Genomic DNA, 20791 nt, shown 5'->3' with positions numbered 1-20791 from the left:
AACCAAATCTAAATGGGAGTTTACAACCAATTAGTAAAGCCAAAACACAATGATTGAAGCCTGATAGCTGGCTGCTGAGTTGATCATAAATTCTGCCATGTCTACAGTGCTCAGCATAATTGAGTACACCTCATTTTGAAAATGAATATTTGCATCCATTTCTAAGTGAATATAGGCAATGTATTTTGGTGCATTTAAACAAAACAGATTTATTAAACAGATATATTTATTAAAACAATATTTTAGTCACCAAACATATTTAGAAATTGAAAAATAATACAATCAAATTCAAGTAAAATATTCCAAAAACAAATTACAAACTAAAAAATTTTAACAAAATTTTTCTATTTTTTTGCTTCTCTTGATTTTTCCTCTTTTTGTAAATTTGTATTTAATATTTTTCTATAACATATACATTTGGGTGTACTAGTTTTTGGACCGTTATCGCAAGTTATTTTGTTAGATAAGCTCCAGATTTGGCTTCAGTACTGACCAATCTAACATATATGCACAAATATAATATTGCATAGCTTTCTATTAAAATATGATTTTAAAAGAGAGATTTGTAAGGGGTGCACTTATATAGACCATTTTGAGGGATGTAAACCCAAACAGTGGTCCCAAAGCATTTCCTGTTTTACATTTTTCACTCCTATAGCTTCCGAGAATCCAAAATGAGCAACATAATACATAATGTATGACAACTGTTTTATAATTGAGTTATGATTGAAATGTCTTTTGTTGCAGTTATGAAATAGTTTGATAAGCAGGAAAAGTTCATGGGCCAATGACATGACCACATTGAAGGCTTAACTACAATAATTAGAACTAGGCAGTTTAGGGTAATTAGGTAAGTTATTGTATGCCGATGGTTTGTTCTGTTGACTATTGAAACAAATGTAGCCTAAAGGGGCAAACATTTTTGACCTTAAAATGGATTTAAAAAAATTTAAAACTGCTTTTATTCTAGCCAAAATACAACAAATAAGACTTTCTCCAGAAGAAAAAAATATTATCAGACATACTGTGAAAATTTCCTTGCTTTGTTAAACATCATTCAAGAAATATAAAAAAACAAAAATATATAAATAAAAAGGGGGCTAATAATTCTGACTTCAACCGTACATGCAACATCTTAGCTTCACTTTTCTATAGCAGAATTCGGAGACACACATATTTTTTTTTCTTGCGTGATTTTTACCTTGCTTGCTCAAACACACACTGAAGTTCAAGACTACCCACTACTACCCAGCAGACAGTCTACTAATACTCAAACAGACCATCAAAATGAAGGGCCCTATCATACACCTGGCGCAAGGTATGACACAAATGTTGTTTGATAGTCTCAGCTTGATGCAAGTGTAATTTTGACGTGTTGCACCATGCTGTTTAAATATTAAATGTATTTGCACTCATTTGAGCGCCCATAGGCGTTCTGGTCTAAAAATTGAGGTGTGTTAAGGTGCATTACTGGCGGGTTGCTATTTTGAGGATCTGAAATAGACTGCTTAATAGACTCAAATGCTCTTTGGTGTGACGCAACTGACTCTTAAAGGGAATGGGAGATGAGACTCTGATTGGTTTATTATCAAAACACACCTATAAGTCATTAAAAGAATAAGCTCAACCCTGTTAGACCATGTGCCATGGCACAAAGCAGGTTTTTCCATCCTTTAAATAGCAAACGTGGATTCGGACACGCTCTTAATGCTTTGAACTTTGCGCCAAGATCGTTAAAATAGAGTAATGTTAGCGATAATTTAATTTAGAATTTATAATTATTATTTTTGTATTACTTCCAAATTGCTTTAAATACACATGTACAATCCTGTCCTGCTCACACCACTTGCTGAGGAAAGCTTTCAGTCATATCAAGTATAAACAAAATCAACCTTCTGTTCCATGTTAAATAGTGTTTTTATGTTGCTACCAATAGAAATTAAGCCGCTAATTATACACCAGATTGGGCCATTATAAACAAGAAAAATTGTGGATTGTTTTAATGAATTGGCTTATAATGGCTTATAATGACCATTTTAAGCTTTTTGTTTAAATAATTATGTTCCTTTTATTCCTTTTATATTAGTTTTTGCAGCACCAATGAGATTGTGGAGAAATTCATATTTCTATTGTTTCTACCAGGGATAAAAAAAAAAACAAACAAAACAAACTGTTACCTGCCAGTTGTGAACCGCTGAAATCTCAGGCAGACTCGGAACAGATTTTACTAGTAGAGAAAGCTGAGCATTTAGACTATCATACCATAAACATTTTCTAAAAATAAAGAGGACTTCAAAATACTTCAAGTACACATGGGAAGCTTGCAGGGAAAGGGAAATGGGCAGAGGAAATGGAAAAGACTAATCTCTAACAGAAACATTCTACATAATTAATTTCAAAAGATGTGAAGCATGACCACATTCACTTAAAGAAATGAAAACACCAACCTCTGCTTGCTTTCGCCACATGTCCAGGTTCTTGCGCTGGGCTTTGGAGAAATGGTCCCATGCCTTTTGTTTGGAAGAAGCGTGGAATACAGACACAATCTGCTCAACTGTGGCAGGGGATGCAGGGGCCAGTATGGGCGTCCAAAGAAAGAAAGAGAGAGAGGGGCGATTGGGAAGGTGCAGAGGAGTGAAAAAATCTGTGTCAGGTTGGAAGGAAGTGATGTTCTTTCCCCCCTACCCCCCCTCTAAACAGCACAAACACTGAGCTGGGGTGAGTGGTGTACTGTAGCTGGACGAGATCTGCATTAGATCACAATTATGGTAAAAAGGTCGTCCACTCAAAAATTAACCCTCATCTAGTTCCAACCATGAATTACCGCATGTCTTTGACTGCTGTGTATTTGTTTAACCAACACTAGGGGCCCAAATTTCATCTTTTGTTCTCTACAGATGATAATTTTCCAAGTTTGGAACAACATGAGGATTAGTTAATTATACCATTTTCAATTTAAGGTGAACTATTTGTCTCTGAACTGTTGGATGATTCTCCTTTTGCGGTCTTTGGAAGAAAGAAAATTTGTAATACTTTCTAAGAAGCCCATGTTCATAATTAATTGCAACTCTGTTTTAATTTATGGTAACACTTTATTTTTATGGCCCATTTGAGTATTAGTAACCTGTCTGCTTAATATATGTTGATTTTGTTGCTAAACAGATATTTAACTGACTATAAAAAACTTTGCAAGTACATGTCAACTTACAGTAACCATAACCCCAACCTAACAGTCTACTTATAATCTAATGAGAATTAGCTGGCATGGAGATGCAATGTAACTTAAATTCAGCAAACGGACCATCAAAACAAAGTATGACCTAATTTATTAATAATCAAGCATAACAATTCAAGAAATGTATCTACCAAAAAGACACAACCTATACCGATAAAACCTACTGTATGTCAATAATAGTTACAACTACATTTGTAAGTGCTGTTAATACATATTGACTTGCATTTCAATAATTGCATTGGTGTTGCATTTAAATTTTTCAAGTTCATAACACCGATCATGATTCATATGGACATTCATAAGGATTTTGTAAACATCTACTTGTAATATTACGTAAATGTCTTAATGTATGTCTACTTAACATCAATATTAAACAATTTGATGTTGAAAACATGTCTCATTTGTAATATTACTATTATAATAATATAATATCACTCTTAAAATATGTCAATTTTACATTTCTGTGTCAATTTAAACATAAGGTAATGTACTTTTCATAAAACCACACGTTAAAATATGTAAAAAAACGAATAATTATGATGCATGATTAGATAACATTTGCATTTGGAAAACTACATTTTATTTTCACTACTTAGAGCAGAGATGTCGAAGGCCCAAAGCTAGCCCATGGTAAGCTTTGATTTGGCCCACCATCTCATCTGAAAAGAGAATGATGGGGAGCATTTGGGAGAATCCATTTAACAAAGACTGTCATTATGAATTAAACGTGATCTTTTTGTCTTTTATAGTTTAATAGCAAACTGAAATTAAGCGTTTCAATAAAATGCTGTAAGTAAGTAAGTAAGTAATGTGTATTTATATAGCGTATTTATTGTGTATGGCCATACATCCAAAGCGCTTCGCTATAATGAGAGAGGGTCTCTCCACACCACCACCAGTGCACTGCATCCACTTAGTTGATGCTATGGCAGCCACAGGAAAACGGCACCAGTGGAATTCGGTGGATGGGAGTTATTGGGAGGCCATGATCTTAAGGGATGATGGAGGGAATTTGGGACACTGGAGTTACACCCCTACTTTTTGCGAGAAGTGCCAAGGGATTTTTAATGACCACAGAGAGTCAGGACCTCGGTTTAACATCTCATCCGAATGACTAAATAAATCTGATTTTTAATGTAAATACTGTCTCTTGACAAATACAGGACAAATACACATAACATTGTGAGCAAATCAATGCAAAAGCGTTACGTGTTGCTTTTTGCCATTAAACTCCAATATATATATATATATATATATATTTTTTTTTAAAATATACTAAATAATTAATATAAAGCCATGTTTTCAAGTTTTTTTTAATATTAGGTAAATAAATTAGGAAATTACCCATGGGAACTTTAATGTTTTATTTACCTTCGGCCCACAGCCCTCAATCAAGTTCAGTTTTTGGCCCTTCATAAGAAAAAGTTTGGGAACACCTGACTTAAAGCAATCAATGATGTGTTTATACAGTTTAGTAACTGTATTATGACTCACGATAAATATGTATAAGGCAACAGAAAACTTTTATGAACAATATAAACCATTCACTTATTTCACAAAACAAAAAAAACTCTTTTTACATTGTAGACTGCTTTTTTATAAACACAATCAGGACTGATTAATTCATACATATTAATCTGTGTAAAATGTTTTAGAAAAATTACATGCATCACTAATATTAATAACACACTTTTAATTGTAGCTATAACTGTCAACTACATAAAAAAACAGTATAGATCTTGTCATGTTATTTATAGAGGTCTTAGAATAACTAAACAGAATTGTAATTCATGATGAGGATAGGCTTCATAGAACATCCTACCAAAAAAAAAATCATATGAATATTGAATGATATGAAGGTGAGCAAATCATGTTTTATGGAAAAACACACAGTAGAATTGTGATTTCCCCAGGTTTACCCGAGAACAACTGTTCTTCCATCTCATGTTTCGTCTTTCTCATTTACCACAACACACCTCTCACCTTCATCGACTCCGCTGGCCAGAAAGTCAAAGGACCTCCTATAAATTTGAACAGTACACTCTAATGAGATGAATGTTTCATCTTACGACAGGCTAAGCTCATTATTTCAGTGTGTATAGATTAGAGAGGATGTCTCACTTGTGTAAACTCATTAATGCAAACCTTCCAGAAATAGTCAGCTGTTCAGAATTAAGAGACGGCAGTCAATCAACTATTTTCGGGGGTGTGAGTGCTTTGGATGCTGGAGATACAAGGCAGTAATTTCCAGTGAGAATGTACGACAGGAGGAAGACATGGGACGAAAGGGGAACAGATGCTGAGTATCACAGCTGCTAATAGAATGCGTCGCTATGACATTTCTGACATAAACCCTGTTCCAAAAAAATTAGCAAGCTGCCAACCTAAACAGCATTTTAAGGGAACACAGACTTGCTAATGATATGAAGGGTGAACAAAAAAACAAGAAAAAAAAATAGGCTGATTATTCTCCTTCTAAAATACATTATTGTGGCGCAAATCTAAGGAAGCATTAGGGAAGCATCACATCTACATTTTCATTTGTTTGGGAAGAATGAAACTCTCCATTATAAACATTACATTATGGTTCACCAAAGTAATACATTAACATAAAGTGTTTTTAAACTATAATAATGTTTAACCTCACAGATTTTAGATGTAGCATTGATGAACATACTACATAGTTCTTACCTAAGAATGTTACCTACCCCAGAGTGTATTCTATTTAATTCTGAATAAACATGAAAAGAAAATAGTGCTTCACTATTATCCATGTTGGTACACTGTAAAAATTGCAGGGTTCCACACAATTCATTCATGTTGTCCTAGCATAAATTTATTAGGTTAAATTAGTTGTTTTAACAAATTTATGTGGATTGAACATAAAATATTATAAAATATTATTATTATAATATATAAGTCCTAATTATTCAAATATTAAAGTATTATAAGTCCCAAAAGAAACCCAAGAATTGTGTTGATTAAGCTAATTTTAAGTAGTCTGAACAAGCAACAATTTCTTTTTTTGGTGGGAGGGAAGGGGTGGCACAAAAGCAGCCAATGGAAATTTGATTGGTTAGTGTGTGGGATAGGGCAAATATAATAATAAAATAAAAAAGATAATAAAAAATATTACTAATATAATAGTCTTGCTGTGCGTGCAAATGTTTTGTGGAATCCTTCTGACCAATATGCTTTGCTCCAAATGATTCTATAGTCAAATATGTGTAAGAATACATATTTCATTGTTTAAACATCTTAATAATGATCATACTATTTGATCCATGATGGCTGATGGGTTCTGCCATGTTAGTCTGCCCTGCAGAAGAGAGATTAAAGCTGCTGGATTTAAACCAAGTAAACTCATCCAAAATACATAAAAGTGTGTCGCTGTTTAAAATTAAGTAAATATTCTAGTTTCCTAAACAGTGTGCAAGGACCATGAATAACATCATCCCATTATACATAAAATGATTTTCATTGTCGTATCCGTAGACATCAGCATTTATTTTATAAACTATAATTGTTGTTTAGCAAGTACATACAGTATATGTATTCAAATCTCTGCAACCTAAATCAAATGTTGTTTTATTGGAAACAAACGTTAATCTTTGACACATTCTTTGTTTTTTTGGTTTTTTGTTGCCTCAATGTCAGCCTTACATTTACCCTACATTACATTTTACATTCAGCAAATGCTTTTGTCAAAAGCGATTTACAACTGAGGAGGTATTCCAGGATTCAACAACAAAAGGCAATACATAAGCAAGAAGCGCTAGTTGTTCAAAGTAACTTGTTTGTGCTCACAGAATTTAGTGCTAGAGTGTTAAAAAACAACACACACACACAAGCGTGCACGCACACACACACACGCACGCACGAACGCACGCACGCACGCACGCACGCACGCACGCACACACACACACACACACACACACACACACACACACACACACACACACACACACACACACACACACACACACACACACACACACACACACACACACACACAGAGAGACAGACATTACTTTGAGAGAGAGAGAGAGAGAGCGAAACGGAGGGAAAGTGCTTCTTATAAGTGGTTTTTGTAATATTCACAGGGGTTCAGTGTTCTTGGAAGAGATCAGTTTTTAGATGTCATTTGAAGATTACCAGTGTGTCCACAGTCCGAGTGGGAATGGGAAGATCAATCCACCAGCGAAGAACATTGAATGAAAAGGTTTTGGAAAATGGCTTATAGACTCTCTGCAATGGCACCACAAGTCAGTGCTCTCACCCTGACCGGAGGCTCTTGGAGGGGAGTTTGCAGCCTTCTGTAGATCTTGCTGGTTTGGAACGGTGTGTTGCAGTACTGAAACACCCTCTCTAAATGCTGATTTATACTTGCTGCATCTAAAATTACGATTGGATAGATGCGGTGAATGTAACTCAGAAAGTTCACTTTGGGTGTTCATGACCTCATTTCGGCTGGCAGTGAGCACTCTTTTTTTTTTGTAACTTTGCGCATGTGTCCACATCCGAATTGCATGACTTGGAATAAGAAACAACTGCCTAATGCAGGGGTGCTCTCAACCCTGTTCCTGGAGGTCTACATTCCTGCAGAGTTCAGCTTCAATTCCGATCAAACACAACTAAAATAAACATAAGAAGCACTTGTTAATTAAAGACTGGTGTGTTTGGTCAAGGCTGCTAAACTCTGCAGGGGTGCTTTTCTAAAACAACGACATAACTCGTGGCTGAACAATCGTAGTACAATGCATCGTTTGGGAAAACAATTTATGTAGTGAGGAGTGTTTCCCAAAACCACAGTTTCTCTGTTGCAGATCCATCGTTTGAACCATGATAGTTATAACGAAAAACACCCATAATGATGCTTTAAAAAGGGTGAAGTAACAACTTATTTAAAGAAAAACCCCATGCTTTTTTGTTCAAATTATATTGTCTTACACGTATATGCATTTATAAAAAAAATCTAATATTAGTTTTGATAAACACATGCACACACTCTCCATAATAATTGAAATATACAGTTGAAGTCAGAATTATTAGGCCCCTCTTGATTTAGTTTTTCTTTTTTTTTTTAAATATTTCCCAAATTAAGTTTAACAGAGCAAGACATTTTTACAGTTTGTGTGATAATATTTTTTCTTCTGGAGAAAGTCTTATTGGTTTTATTTCGGCTAGAATAAAAGCAGATTTTAATTGTTTAATAAACATTTTAAGGCCAAAATTATTAGCCCCTTTAAGCTATATTTTTTGATAGTCTACAGAACAAACCATCGTTATACAACAACTTGAATAATTACCTTCATTTAACCTAATTAACCTAGTTAATCCTAGTCACTTTAAGTTGTATAGAAGTGCCTTGAAAATATCTAGTCAAATATTATTTACTGTCATCATGGCAAAGATAAAATAAATCAGTTATTAGAAATGAGTTATTAAAACTATTGTGTTTAGAAAAATCTTCTCTCCGTTAAACAGAAATTTGGGAAAAAAATAAACAGGGGAGCTAATAAGTCAGCAGGGCTAATAATTCTTCTTCAACTGTGTATAAATGGCACATATAGGGCTTATGTTTCCTTTACAAATATTATTGAGAACATGCCATATTCTAAAATATAAAACAACTTGGCTACCACATATTTTAATCTCATATAAAAATAAAATAAGCCACCAATGGTATGATAATATGTAATATTATTTTTATTATTATTAAGTAGGATGTTGTTTATTTATATTTATTTTATTTATTGTAAAATTCTACTTTTACAATTTGAAACATTCAAACAACTGCAAAAATGTTCTAAACAACAGGCCCATATCATATAGGCCTACAGTACAGATATACTTCTTAATAACTAGCTTACTATAAGTTAAAATTATTAACGTATGCTATATATTTTTGTTTTCACAAGCTTTGAAGACTTAATGTAAATTCCGCTTTTAAATAATAGGTCACTTATAGCTTTCGTCATGAGCCACAGCTGTGTTTAAAATGGCATAAATGTTTTCAAAGTGCACTGCGAAGGGAGCACAATTGTCAATATGAAGATCGCCAAAATTAAACTGTAAAAAATACTTTGAAAGCATATTACACCTAAGAAAGATGACTTCAACGTTTTTTTTTTTAAAATCATTTCAAGTTTAAATATTTGAAAGTTCGGAATTGTGCATAGGGGGGATCACTCAAAATAGAACAAAACCAGCAACTATGCTTCTAACTACAGCCCGAGAGGTGTAGTTGCAAGCATACAAGTTTGCGACGCAGTTTGTAAACATAGGTTGGAACAGTGGATTTGGGAAACGCCAAATCAACAAACTATGTTTGCAATGACGCAACTTGCGACCTAAGTTGGGTAACGATTGTTTTTAGAAACGCACCCCAGGAAAGTAGATCTCCAGGAACAGGGTTAAACACCCCTGGCCTAATATAATGTAAGCTTTTAGTTGTTGTTTTTTAAGATTTGAGTGAAAAAAAAACAGCATATAATTTGTGCACATGTTGTCTAAAGATTTTAAAGTCAAATATGTTTTAATTTGTTTGTATATAACATTTTGCATTAAGCTAGGTTGGTATATAAAATACAGACTATATTTTTGATTTACACAACTGTACTCAAAGCCAAAAAACAACATGAGTGTCCTTCACATTTATCTATAACCCATTCATTTTATGTATTTCATCATGACAGTTACTCTGAGTTGCCCACTGTGGTAACAATTAATCGTACAATGGCAAGCTCATCAAGTATGAAAGCTTTAAAACTCGCAGCTGTGCACGAGCAGTCAACAGAAGCTTGTGCTGCACAGCCAGATGGAAATCATATAAATCAACAAGCTGTTCACCAATCACAACACACTGGGACAGCTAGCCAATCACAACACTTTTAGTTTTTCGGAAGGCAGGGCTTCATCAAATCAAGCATTAATCGAGCTGGTTGTGCCAGGCTGGGGAGAAAGGTGTTGTAATAATATAAATGGTGTGAAAAAAAGGTGTTTTTTGAAACACAAAGCATGAGAGCATGTTGTAGTACACCCCCAAAACAAAATCAAGACCCCTTTAAAGAGGTACTACATGTGCAATGCATCACAGCTCCAAAAATGTGTCAGTGTATTAACACAGAAACATCCCAGTGTCTGGAAAATGACATCAAAGCATCCATCAGTCTAAGTGATCTAACAGTAGGACTGAGAGGCAAAAACATATGGTGCCAACGGCTTGATGGATGCATGACATCATTACTGAGGGTATAACGTGACCTATGCAGATTCACTCAGAGATCTCATATCTCTCTCTCGCTCTCCCTGAGAGGAGCTTAATAAACCCTGGGGAGTCAGGAAGGCTGCCAAACACATCTGTCTGCAGCAAAGAGTGAGAGAGGCTGGATCGATAGTGACTTCAGCAGCCTTTAATTTGATAGAAGAGATCGATGGCAAAGTCAGGACGAAGAGCATGTGTATGAGCGTGTGTACATGTGCAGGTGTGTAATATGCTGTAAGCAACATTGTCATGACAATCTGTGAGTGCGAGGGAAACAATATAACGGGATTTGCATGTTTACTCCTTACATAAATTGCATAACAGATAACTTGTATCAGATTCAGGCCAAAGCATACTTGCACTCTGTTTAAGTAGGTAAATGTGAACGCCTCTAGGTGTATAAGCTAATTTCATGCATCATTTCCAAATTTTCCAAAGTTCATTATGCAACACAAGTACTGTACGTGTTGCTTCTTAGCATTGCAACTATATTGCTTCCGTCTTTACAGTTGTTTTTGCTCTGTTTGTTTGGTCTGCAGAGCAATAGTCTGAAAAGGATCTTGCTCAGCATATTGGTTTTAATGGCACAAGCATTTAAATATTCATTGTATACTGAGATATGAAAAGGATAACCATTTTGCAAGAAATGTATTCACTTGGAAAAGAAGCCATGATCTAAACATATTGGCATATTTTCTAATGCGAGTGGAAAGCCGGCATTGCATTGGTCTAACCTTCACTTATGCATTTGCATACTAATGTTGAATGTGTATTTGGCCTTTCTTATAGCAATTTTCCCAGATTCAATTGAATTTTTAAATTCTAAAGAAATAATTAAGTATTAAGCAAAATAAAATGATTACATTCTAACTGTTTCATCAAACTTGTTTTTAAATCCAGAAAGGGCACATTACATTCATCCAAAAATAACAGTAAACTTATATATTTTTCATTTTTGTGCATACGTGTATTAGAATGATTTATAAAAAGTCATTGCTTTATTGACTTCTGGTGTTCCACAAGTTTCAATTTCGGGCCTTGTTTTATCTCCATTATACATCCTGCCATTAGGGTCAATCATGATAAATCATAATGTCTCCTTTCATCTGTATGCTGTTGATGTTCAAATCTATCTCTATGTTGCTTCAGACTCTTCAGGTACACTAGAATCTCTGCACGGATGTTTAGTTGACAAACTTTGGCTGTCACAGATTTTTCCTTCTCTGAACGAAAACAAAACAGGATGTACTGTGTTTGGCAGCTCAAACCTGCCTAATGAGTTACCCTCAAATTACCTTAGCTTTTCCTCACATTTAAGTTAAAATTTGGAGAGTAAATTTAGACAGTAGTCTAAAATTTGATAAACAGGTTAGTTCAGTGATCAAGGCAAGCTTTTTCCAGCCTTCTTGCTAAAGTCAAGCCACTTCAGAGCCAGCGTGAATTAGCCATTCATGCTTTTATCAGCTTTTACTGGACCATTGCAATGCACTTTATGCTGAAATTAACCAAACCTTACTTTATCTGTTACAAATGGTGCAAAATGCTGCTGCTCGCAATGTGAAGAATAGTTTACTCTCTTCACTGGCTCCCTGTTAAATTCAGAATTGATTTTAAACAAAAGTTGTTTGTTTTTAATGCAGTTAATGGTCTTGCACCTTAGTATTTATGTGAGATTTTAAAGGTTCACAAACCGAACAGAGTCTAACGATCAGCAGGCCAGTTGTTGCTGGAGGTCCCCATATCCAGGTATAAAAAAATGGGGTGATTGTTCATTTTCAGTGGCAGGTCCCCTCCCTTTTAAACTTTGTATCATCATAAATGTGGCACTGTTTAACTATTTAACTGCCCCACCAAGAAAAACAAATGTTTGGATTGCATTTCTTAACTCCTAATGTCGCTAGTTAACACACTCAATGCATTTTCTTTTCGACACATACCATAATATCTTAAATATCAATCTCTACCAAATGGTTGATATGTTGGTTTATGGTAAAAGTACCGTTATTAATACATATATTATAAACAATCTGAAATTATGAATCATAAGACCATTTAAAACATTTAAAAATAAACATTTTTGAATACTAAATCACCTTTAATTTTTTAAGTATGCCATAAAATATTTCAGATTCTCATTTAACATGCTTTTTTTGTTTTTTTTTGTTTGTTTGATTTTTTTGTAAACCGACAATGCTTTGTGTGTAAACCATTATTTAAAACAGCTATTATTTAAATGAATTTAATAGTCATTATTTAAAACAATAAAATCATGGTCAACCATTTGGTAAAGCGGCAGTCAAAGCTAAACTTAAAACCTATTTATTTAGACTTGCTATTGATATTCGGTAGTACAAAATGCAGTTTTATTGACACTTGTGTTCTTACCAATGTTTATTTTTGTCTTTAATACAGTTTAACTCTTTGTGCAGCCTCCTGGTTGTTATAAGGTGCTACAGTATACAATAAAGTCTGATTGATTAATTGAATGCAAGAAATATTTAAAATTTTCATTTTCAAATGCAAAAAAAATACAAATAAAAGAAAACAGCTGGAATTAAGCAGATTTTAAGAATATTAGTTTAATAACAATTGTTTAATAATCTTTAATAGCAATAGTACTCTTTTTAACTCTATATTTATTACAAATTATTGTAGTCTTGTGAGCACAGAAATACATTCTAAATCTAACTGAAATTTATTTAAATCTAGTAAGTGTCTTTCAGATAAGGATGCAATATGGCAGCAACTCAGTTGGTATTATGAGGGTGAAATTAACTTAGTTTAAATCAAGTAGTTTGTAATTTAGTTAATAACATATATTTATAATTTTGTCTATTGATTATTTACTTTCCATCTCCCCTATTTGCGTAACTATATTCTTGCAAAGTCTTTTACAGACGCGTTAAAACTTTTACAACAAACCATCCATTAGATGGAGTTAATACAGATTTAATTTTCTGACAGCACTGTCTGCTCTCTCAGCCGGGATCCACCGACTTAAGCCGAAATAGTCTTACCCAGAATTCCCATGTCATCATATCCCACCTGCCACTGCGACAACCTGCTGCTCTTTCCTCCAGCAGAGCTGCAACGCCAGCGAGCTTTTAGCCGTATACTGCATTTCATTATTTATATTGCTGTGTGTTCTGTCTGCGTTCAGATAAGACAGATGCTCGACTGTCACAATGCTTTTTTCCTCTGTGTGAGCGACTGTTCTGCTGCACGTGTTTGCCATCGCGACAAACCAGACATGACTATAGTGCCAGATACTTATTCAAGGTTTTTTTTTTTTTTTTTTTTGACAGAACTGTATATCAAAGGTTGCTGTCTGCTGCTTTGAGATAAAAGGCTGGACAGTGTTAAATACCAGGGAAAGATACTAGAAGGTCCTTTTAAAGGCAACATGACCTTTTTTTCTTTTTTTTTTGTGAAACATCTGTAGGTAGTTTGCCTGATAGAAGATAACTTTGAGAGACAGGCTTGGTAACAAATCGGTATTGTCACTTTTTCTCAAGCAGACATTTCCAAATCCATTAGAATAACCTGACAGCTTTCAGAAGGGAATATATAAAGATGAGAAAACAAACAATAAAAAAAACATATTCTGGCAGATGAGGTCTGTATCTCTGGGGATGTGGTGTTTTGTCTTTTGAAAACAATAAAACAACCATTGGATTTCAGCCTGCCGATAAAAAAAGAGACATATTCGTAAACATGTATGTGTCTGCTCATCAGTGTCTGTGGAAACTGCTTCATCTCTATGCACGGATCAGGAAGGGTGCAGCTAAAATATAAAAAAACTGTATACTGACACACAAACATCAGTGAAATTTTCCTGTGTAGTGAAAGAAAGGGAATATCAAGTAATGTCCTAAGAGAGAAAGAGAGAGAGAGAGACTTACCATGTCATTCAGTTTAGGTCAAGTTACTGTTACTGTATGACATCACTGATAGAGAACCTGATAACAACAAACTACTGTTCCTGTATTACACATATGTCTCAAAGAACACGACTGGACCATGATCATCAATCGAATCCAGTAATAAAAAAAGGAGAAGCAAAGCTTTCCTAGAAACCTGTATAATCATTTGAAACCTGTATGATAATTTTAAATGATCACTTTATACAGATGAAGTCAGAAATATTATCTATCCTTTGAATTATTTTTTTCTTTTTCAAATATTTCCCAAATGATGTTTAACAGAGCAAGGACATTTCCACAGTATGTCTGAAAATATTTTTTACTTCTGCAGAAAGTCTCATTTGTTTTTATTTCAGATGGAATAAAAGCAGTTCTTTATTTAAAAAAAAAACAAATTTAAGGTCAAAATTATTAGACCCTTGAAGCTATACTTTTTTTTAGAAAGTGTAAAGAACAAACCATCTTTATACAATAACTTTCCTAACCTGCCTAATTAACCGAATTAAGCATTTAAATGTCACTTTAAGCTGTATAGAAGTGTCTTGCAAAATATCTAGTCAAATATTATGTGCTGTCATCATGGCAAAGATAAAATAAATCGGTTATTAGAGAGGAGTTATTAAAACTATTGTGTTTAGAAAAAATTTCTCTGTCAAACAAACTAGGGAAAAAAATAAACAGGCGGCTAATAATTCTGACTTCAACTCTGTGTGTGTGTGTGTGTGTGTGTGTGTGACCCTGGAGCACAAAAATATCCAAAAATACATTTTATGACTATTTTTTTGTAGCCAAAATTATTACAATATTAGGTAAAGATCAGGAGCAAGAAGATCCTTCTGCATTTCTGTGTGCAGTTTGCATTGTCTACCCGTGTTTGCGTGGGTAAAAAATACAGTATGCTGGATAGGTTGGCGGTTCATTCCGCTGTAGCAACCCCTGATTAATAAAGGGACTAAGCCAAAAAGAAAATGAATGAATGAAGTAAAGATCATGTTCACATGATCATGAAATCATGTTTGTAAATGTCCTACAATAAATATATCAAACCTTAATTATCGACAAGTAATGTGCATTACTAAATACTTATTACAGACAACATTAAATGCAATTTTCTTAATATTTAGCCCTTACATCAAATTTTAATACTAATATTCAACATTTAGTTTCATCTCCGGTAAATATGTTCTATTCTAACATACATTGCATCAATGAAATGCTTATTTATTCAGTGTTTAGATGATATACAAATATCAATTTTAAGAAATTAAACCTTATCACTGGTTTTGTGGTATCAGATATTCCTTTGGAGTCAAAGCTGAAATTAACATCATTACTTCAGTCTTCAATGTCACATGATTCTTCAGAAATGCTTTAATTCGAATACGCAGATCTGCCAGTCAAAATACATTACTTATATTATTGGTTGTGCTCTTAAAATTATACTTCACCCAAAAATGAAAACATTATTCACTATTTACTCACACTCAAGTGATTAAAGTCTTTGTACCTTTCTTTCTTCTGTTAAACAAAAAAGAACATATTTTGAAGAAAAACGTTCAGAATAGAAAAATCAAATAATATAGAATTAGGTTACAGGTTTCCAACATTTTCAGAATATCTTCTTTACCATTTAACAGAAAAAATAAACTAAAGGTATGAAATAAAATAAAGGGTGGATACATTTTTCATTTAATTTTTAAGAGAACTATCCCTGTACACAGGATTCTTTTTTTTATAATCTTTTGCAATGTATAAATAGAATGGAATAAATAAAACTGAAAAGTTTGAGCATTTGATCAATTTAATGCATTCTTGCAGACTGAAATTATTTCCTTCTTGTATTGCGTTCTAACCAGAAGTGATGCAATAAGATTCCAGTGATGAGAAATTTGTGTCCAAACCAGACGGGACACATTTATGAGATGCAGAAAAAAAATCAATCAAATATCACAGCTAATCAGAAGAGAGCATGGGTAAGCACAAAGCACTCTCAAAAAACAGATAAGCATATAATGAAATTTATAAATAGTAAACCATTCATTTATTCAATTTCCTTTGGCTTATTCATTGATTAATCAGGGGTTGCCACAGCGAAATGAACTGCCAACTTATCCAGCATATGATTTTACGCAGCGGATGCCCTTCCAACAGCAACCCAGTACTGGGAAACATCATAACACACTCATTCACACAAACTACGGCCAATTTAGATTATTCAATTCAATTGCACATGTCTTTGGACTGTGGAGGGAAACCGGAGCACCTGGAGGAAACCCATGCAAACACGGGGAGAACATGCAAACTCCACACAGTAATGGCAACTGACCCAGTCGGAACTCAACGACCTTCTTGCTGTGAGGTGACAGTGCTACCCACTGCGTCGCCCATAGTAAACCATTTGAACATTAAAAAAAATATCATGAGTGTTCGATATAATCTCTATGAAGTAAAATGTCCAAAGTTAACAGTTTATGTTTGTTTAAATCAGATTTTTAAGATCTGAGATAAAATATTAACAGTCACAAAATAATATTTAAACTTACATTAGTGACTCTGTGACTTTCAACATGAGAAAACACTTGTGTATCTAATGTCTATAAGTTGCTATATACAATAGTCAAAAGATTTTTTTAAATAGAATAAAAATAGAATAAGAACAGAATAAAACTACTAAAATGTGCTCAAAAATTATGATTTATAGGGTTGGTGGTCAAAAACAAAACTAGTTATTGTATCATGATGTTGCATCACATCTACTTAAGAGACATGGTGCTAATTCCCTAACATTTTGGAAAAAAAAAAAACATGAAAAAAGTCCTATTGCATTATAATTAATAATATATACAGGTTTCACAGAAAGTCTATAGTTTAATCCTATGTGTATGTGCGTCATTAACTCAACTGTACACTATTCTCTGCAAGCTAAAGTCAATGTTATTTCAGCGATCAGTCAAACACTTAGACATGACAATCTAGAGACCGTTTACTTACTTTTAATCTATGAAGGGTCGTCAGGTGTGCTGTCCAGAGACTAAGTAGCTAAATGAAACCACAGACTTGTTGATCTTCAACATACGTTACAGATGGCAGATCTGTACCTGTGCACTAATGCAGTTAGTTCACATACTCTACCTTCTTCTGCATTCAGCTCAAAGTGGTTGAGGCCTCAGGAGAACTTACCTTCAGTCCACACTGATCTCAGATCAAAGCTTGTACACTATATAACCCAGTCGTAGAAAAGCTGCAGTGTAAAATGAGCCGATGGCAGGGTATAAAATGCACTTGCACTTTTTTAAGGTTAAAAATTGAGCAGATTTTCTTAGAGACACTAAATCATCCTTCGCTACATCATTAAAAAAAGTGTGCATTACGGAATGAACATATCCGAAAAGCTCCTACTTGTACTTCAGTAAAGTACAGCACACTGCCTAATTTAATTTAACTTTCATGAACAGATGCATATGCATGATATTCACATATGCTAACTTTTTCTTGTGAACATTTCTAATTTTCAAGGTAAGTGCTGTGACCTTTCAATGAGTCCGTAATCTTTTCATATTTTGTACTCCAGTTACATATTAATGAAATGGTAAATCTCTACAGAATACTGAAATATGAAATCACTTGACTTTAAACGTCCACATGCTGTATGCTTGAATCAAACACACAGTGAAAATGTGTGTCTTTTCATGCATCAAGGAAACTATATGTGTGAGTGGTAGTTCCATTTCTCTGGCCATTGGATCAATCAAGTACAAAGCGCTGCTGTGTTGGGGACTGCTATCAAGATGGCAGAAAGTGAAGTGTAATCATGCAGTAGCTGACAGCACCCACTTACTCAATGCTTCCTTTTGTGTCTGATAGTATAGATGAAACTGCTGTGACGTCACACAACAAGCAACTGCATTTCTAGGTTCTCCAGACAAGCAGAATTTAGCTCTGATGTGAGCAGCACCGCAGATTTAATGATCCGTTAAGAATTGCACAGTGTTATTGTATAGTGCTCACCAGGTATTATTAAAGAGTGACACATATGATTTATAGCTAAATATACAGGTTTTAACTAGGGATGCACAGATATGACAGTTCTGGGTAGAAACCGAAAAATCTGGTTACACTTGGCTGAAAGCTGAAACTTTAAACACTTTGTAATAATTATGTATTATTTTATTAAACACATTTTAAAGATTTTTTTAATGTGCGCATAACTTAGATTATACTGATTAAAAAATAAACAAATAAAATAATAACATTTTCATTAATTTTTCACAGCAGAATGAACCGCACAACGAAACATTCCATATGTTTTACAGTGGATTCCCTTCCAACCACAACCCAGTATTGGGAAACACCCATACACACACACACACTACGACCAATTTAGTTTATTCAATTCACCTATACGGCATGTCTTTAGACAAGAGATGCTCAAACTAGGGCCCGCGGGCCAAAGTTGGCCCATGGTAACCTTTGATTTGGCCCAGGGCCCATACCATCTCAAAAAAGAGGGAGCATTTAGGGTAGGAGTGTTTAATACAGTTATTTCTCATTTTATTGTAACCTTTCATTTGTTAGTTTGATTTTTGAGCTACAAAAGAAAAACATGATCTAAATTCTTCAATTAAATGTTGTAAATTAATCTGATTTTATTTTTAATAATGAACATACTGTTGCTCAGTGGATAGACCACAATTCAGAAGACCTCAATGAGCAAATCAAAGCAAAGGCAGGAACAGCTTGACTAGTGTATTCAGCATTAAACTCCATTGTGTTATAAATGGAATTCTTATGTTTTCATTATATTAGGTTCATTATAAAATGTAAAATATATATAATGCATATGTTAATGTTAATTAAGTAATGTTTTCTATTCACTTTGAAATGAATGAGGAAACTATGTATGGCAACTTGTAATACAGCTTGATATATTTATCTTCGGCCCAAATTTGGTTTTTGGCCCTTCATAAAAAAACAAAAAGTTTGGGCATCCTTACTTTAGATTGTGGGAAAAACCAGAGCACACACAGGAATCACATGTGAACATGGGGAGAACATGCAAACCCCACACAGAAATGTATACTGGCTGATCTGGGACTTGAATCAGCAACCCTCTTGCTGTGAGGTGACAATGCTAACCACTGAGCCACCGTGCCGCCCTTATAAGTGCATTTTACTGACAGTAAATGATTGGAGAGGTGTCATTTTTCCAGCGTTGCTATGATAACACAGTACTGTTATTGAAAGCAGCAAGGACAAGTATACTACATAGAAACGTCAGTGCATTATTTGAGCAGACTTTGCTTTTCCAGTGAGTTCATGTATAGATAATAGAGGTGTGAATTTACAATGGTCTCACGGTTCGGTTTAGTTATGATTATTATGTCATTGATTTGGTTCAATTCGATATCTTGGTGCATTATGGTGCATTGATGATGCTTTCCATACACAATTATATGTTTTTTTCACAACAATTCTTGTAGTAACAATTTTAAATATATTTATAGAGTATATTATTTGTAATACAATCTTGTCCTTTAATACAAGCAGTCAGATATATGAACTGCAACTTTAATTTTACCTGCTCAAAGAAAACTCTTTTTTAAATGTTTCAAACAAAACTCAAATACAATCACAGAAGATAACATGAGCATTTATAGCAAATAAAACTCATGTAAACATTATTCAGTTTGCTTTTGAGCATTGTCCGGCGTGTTCTTACATCCATATGATTAGTCATTGTGTTCACACGCTCAACAGAAAGTTGATGATTGATGCGGACACTGAAGAATGTGGGGTAACTGTCTATATGCGAATAATAAAGCACACATTGGTCCATGATAGACGCCATGGAGAAAACTTGCTCTACAGACAACCTTGTGTCAGGATCCACAAGTATCGCCTTAATAGTGATAGAAGAGAGGAAAAGTTACCTTACAAACTTGCCCTCAAAGGTCCTTATTGAGAAAGAGAGAGAGCTTTCATTTTCTCCCTTGCAATAAAATAGTATCTCCTGGTTCTGCTGTACTTCAGTGTCAATGAACGACTGGCCAGCAAATGTGCATGCAGTGAGTTGTGCACAGTTGTCTGCTTTTAAAGTAGTTAGAGGCACATTCTAATTACTCGACCTCACTTCGTTCGATTAGTATTCTACCGCGATATAGTGCATATGAGATAAATGACGTCAGTACGGTGCATCAAAGAAACAATTACTTTTGACACCCCTAATAGATAAGTATAATATGAACTATTTTGAACTTGGAGATGGCTTGTGCTATAGTCAAACCAGCAACAAATAGTGTTCACATGGAGCATTGAAATGAATGGGTTTCATAGTGAAGTGCTTTCCATGTACACTGTGAAAGCCAC

The 20791-nt window shown here is 34.2% G+C and overlaps 1 protein-coding gene across 15 annotated transcripts in view; it reads right to left on the bottom strand.

Moving 5' to 3' along the window:
* The window catches only part of enox2 (ecto-NOX disulfide-thiol exchanger 2), a 403527-nt gene that overhangs the window by 46099 nt on the left and 336637 nt on the right, over positions 1-20791 (bottom strand). For 9 of the 15 annotated variants that reach the window (XM_073921806.1, XM_073921803.1, XM_073921808.1 and 6 more), the window contains one exon: positions 2448-2554. The exons of the other annotated variants lie outside the window; for them this stretch is intronic. In XM_073921806.1, coding sequence (XP_073777907.1) covers positions 2448-2554 — 107 coding nt within the window. The remainder of the gene's footprint in view (positions 1-2447; positions 2555-20791) is intronic. 15 annotated transcript variants of the gene reach the window in all.

This window comes from Danio rerio, chromosome 14, assembly GCF_049306965.1.
Source record: "Danio rerio strain Tuebingen ecotype United States chromosome 14, GRCz12tu, whole genome shotgun sequence".
NCBI classification, from domain to species: domain Eukaryota; kingdom Metazoa; phylum Chordata; class Actinopteri; order Cypriniformes; family Danionidae; genus Danio; species Danio rerio.
The sequence above is the reverse complement of the archived record's forward strand: the minus strand, read 5'-3'. Positions and strand labels throughout refer to the sequence as shown.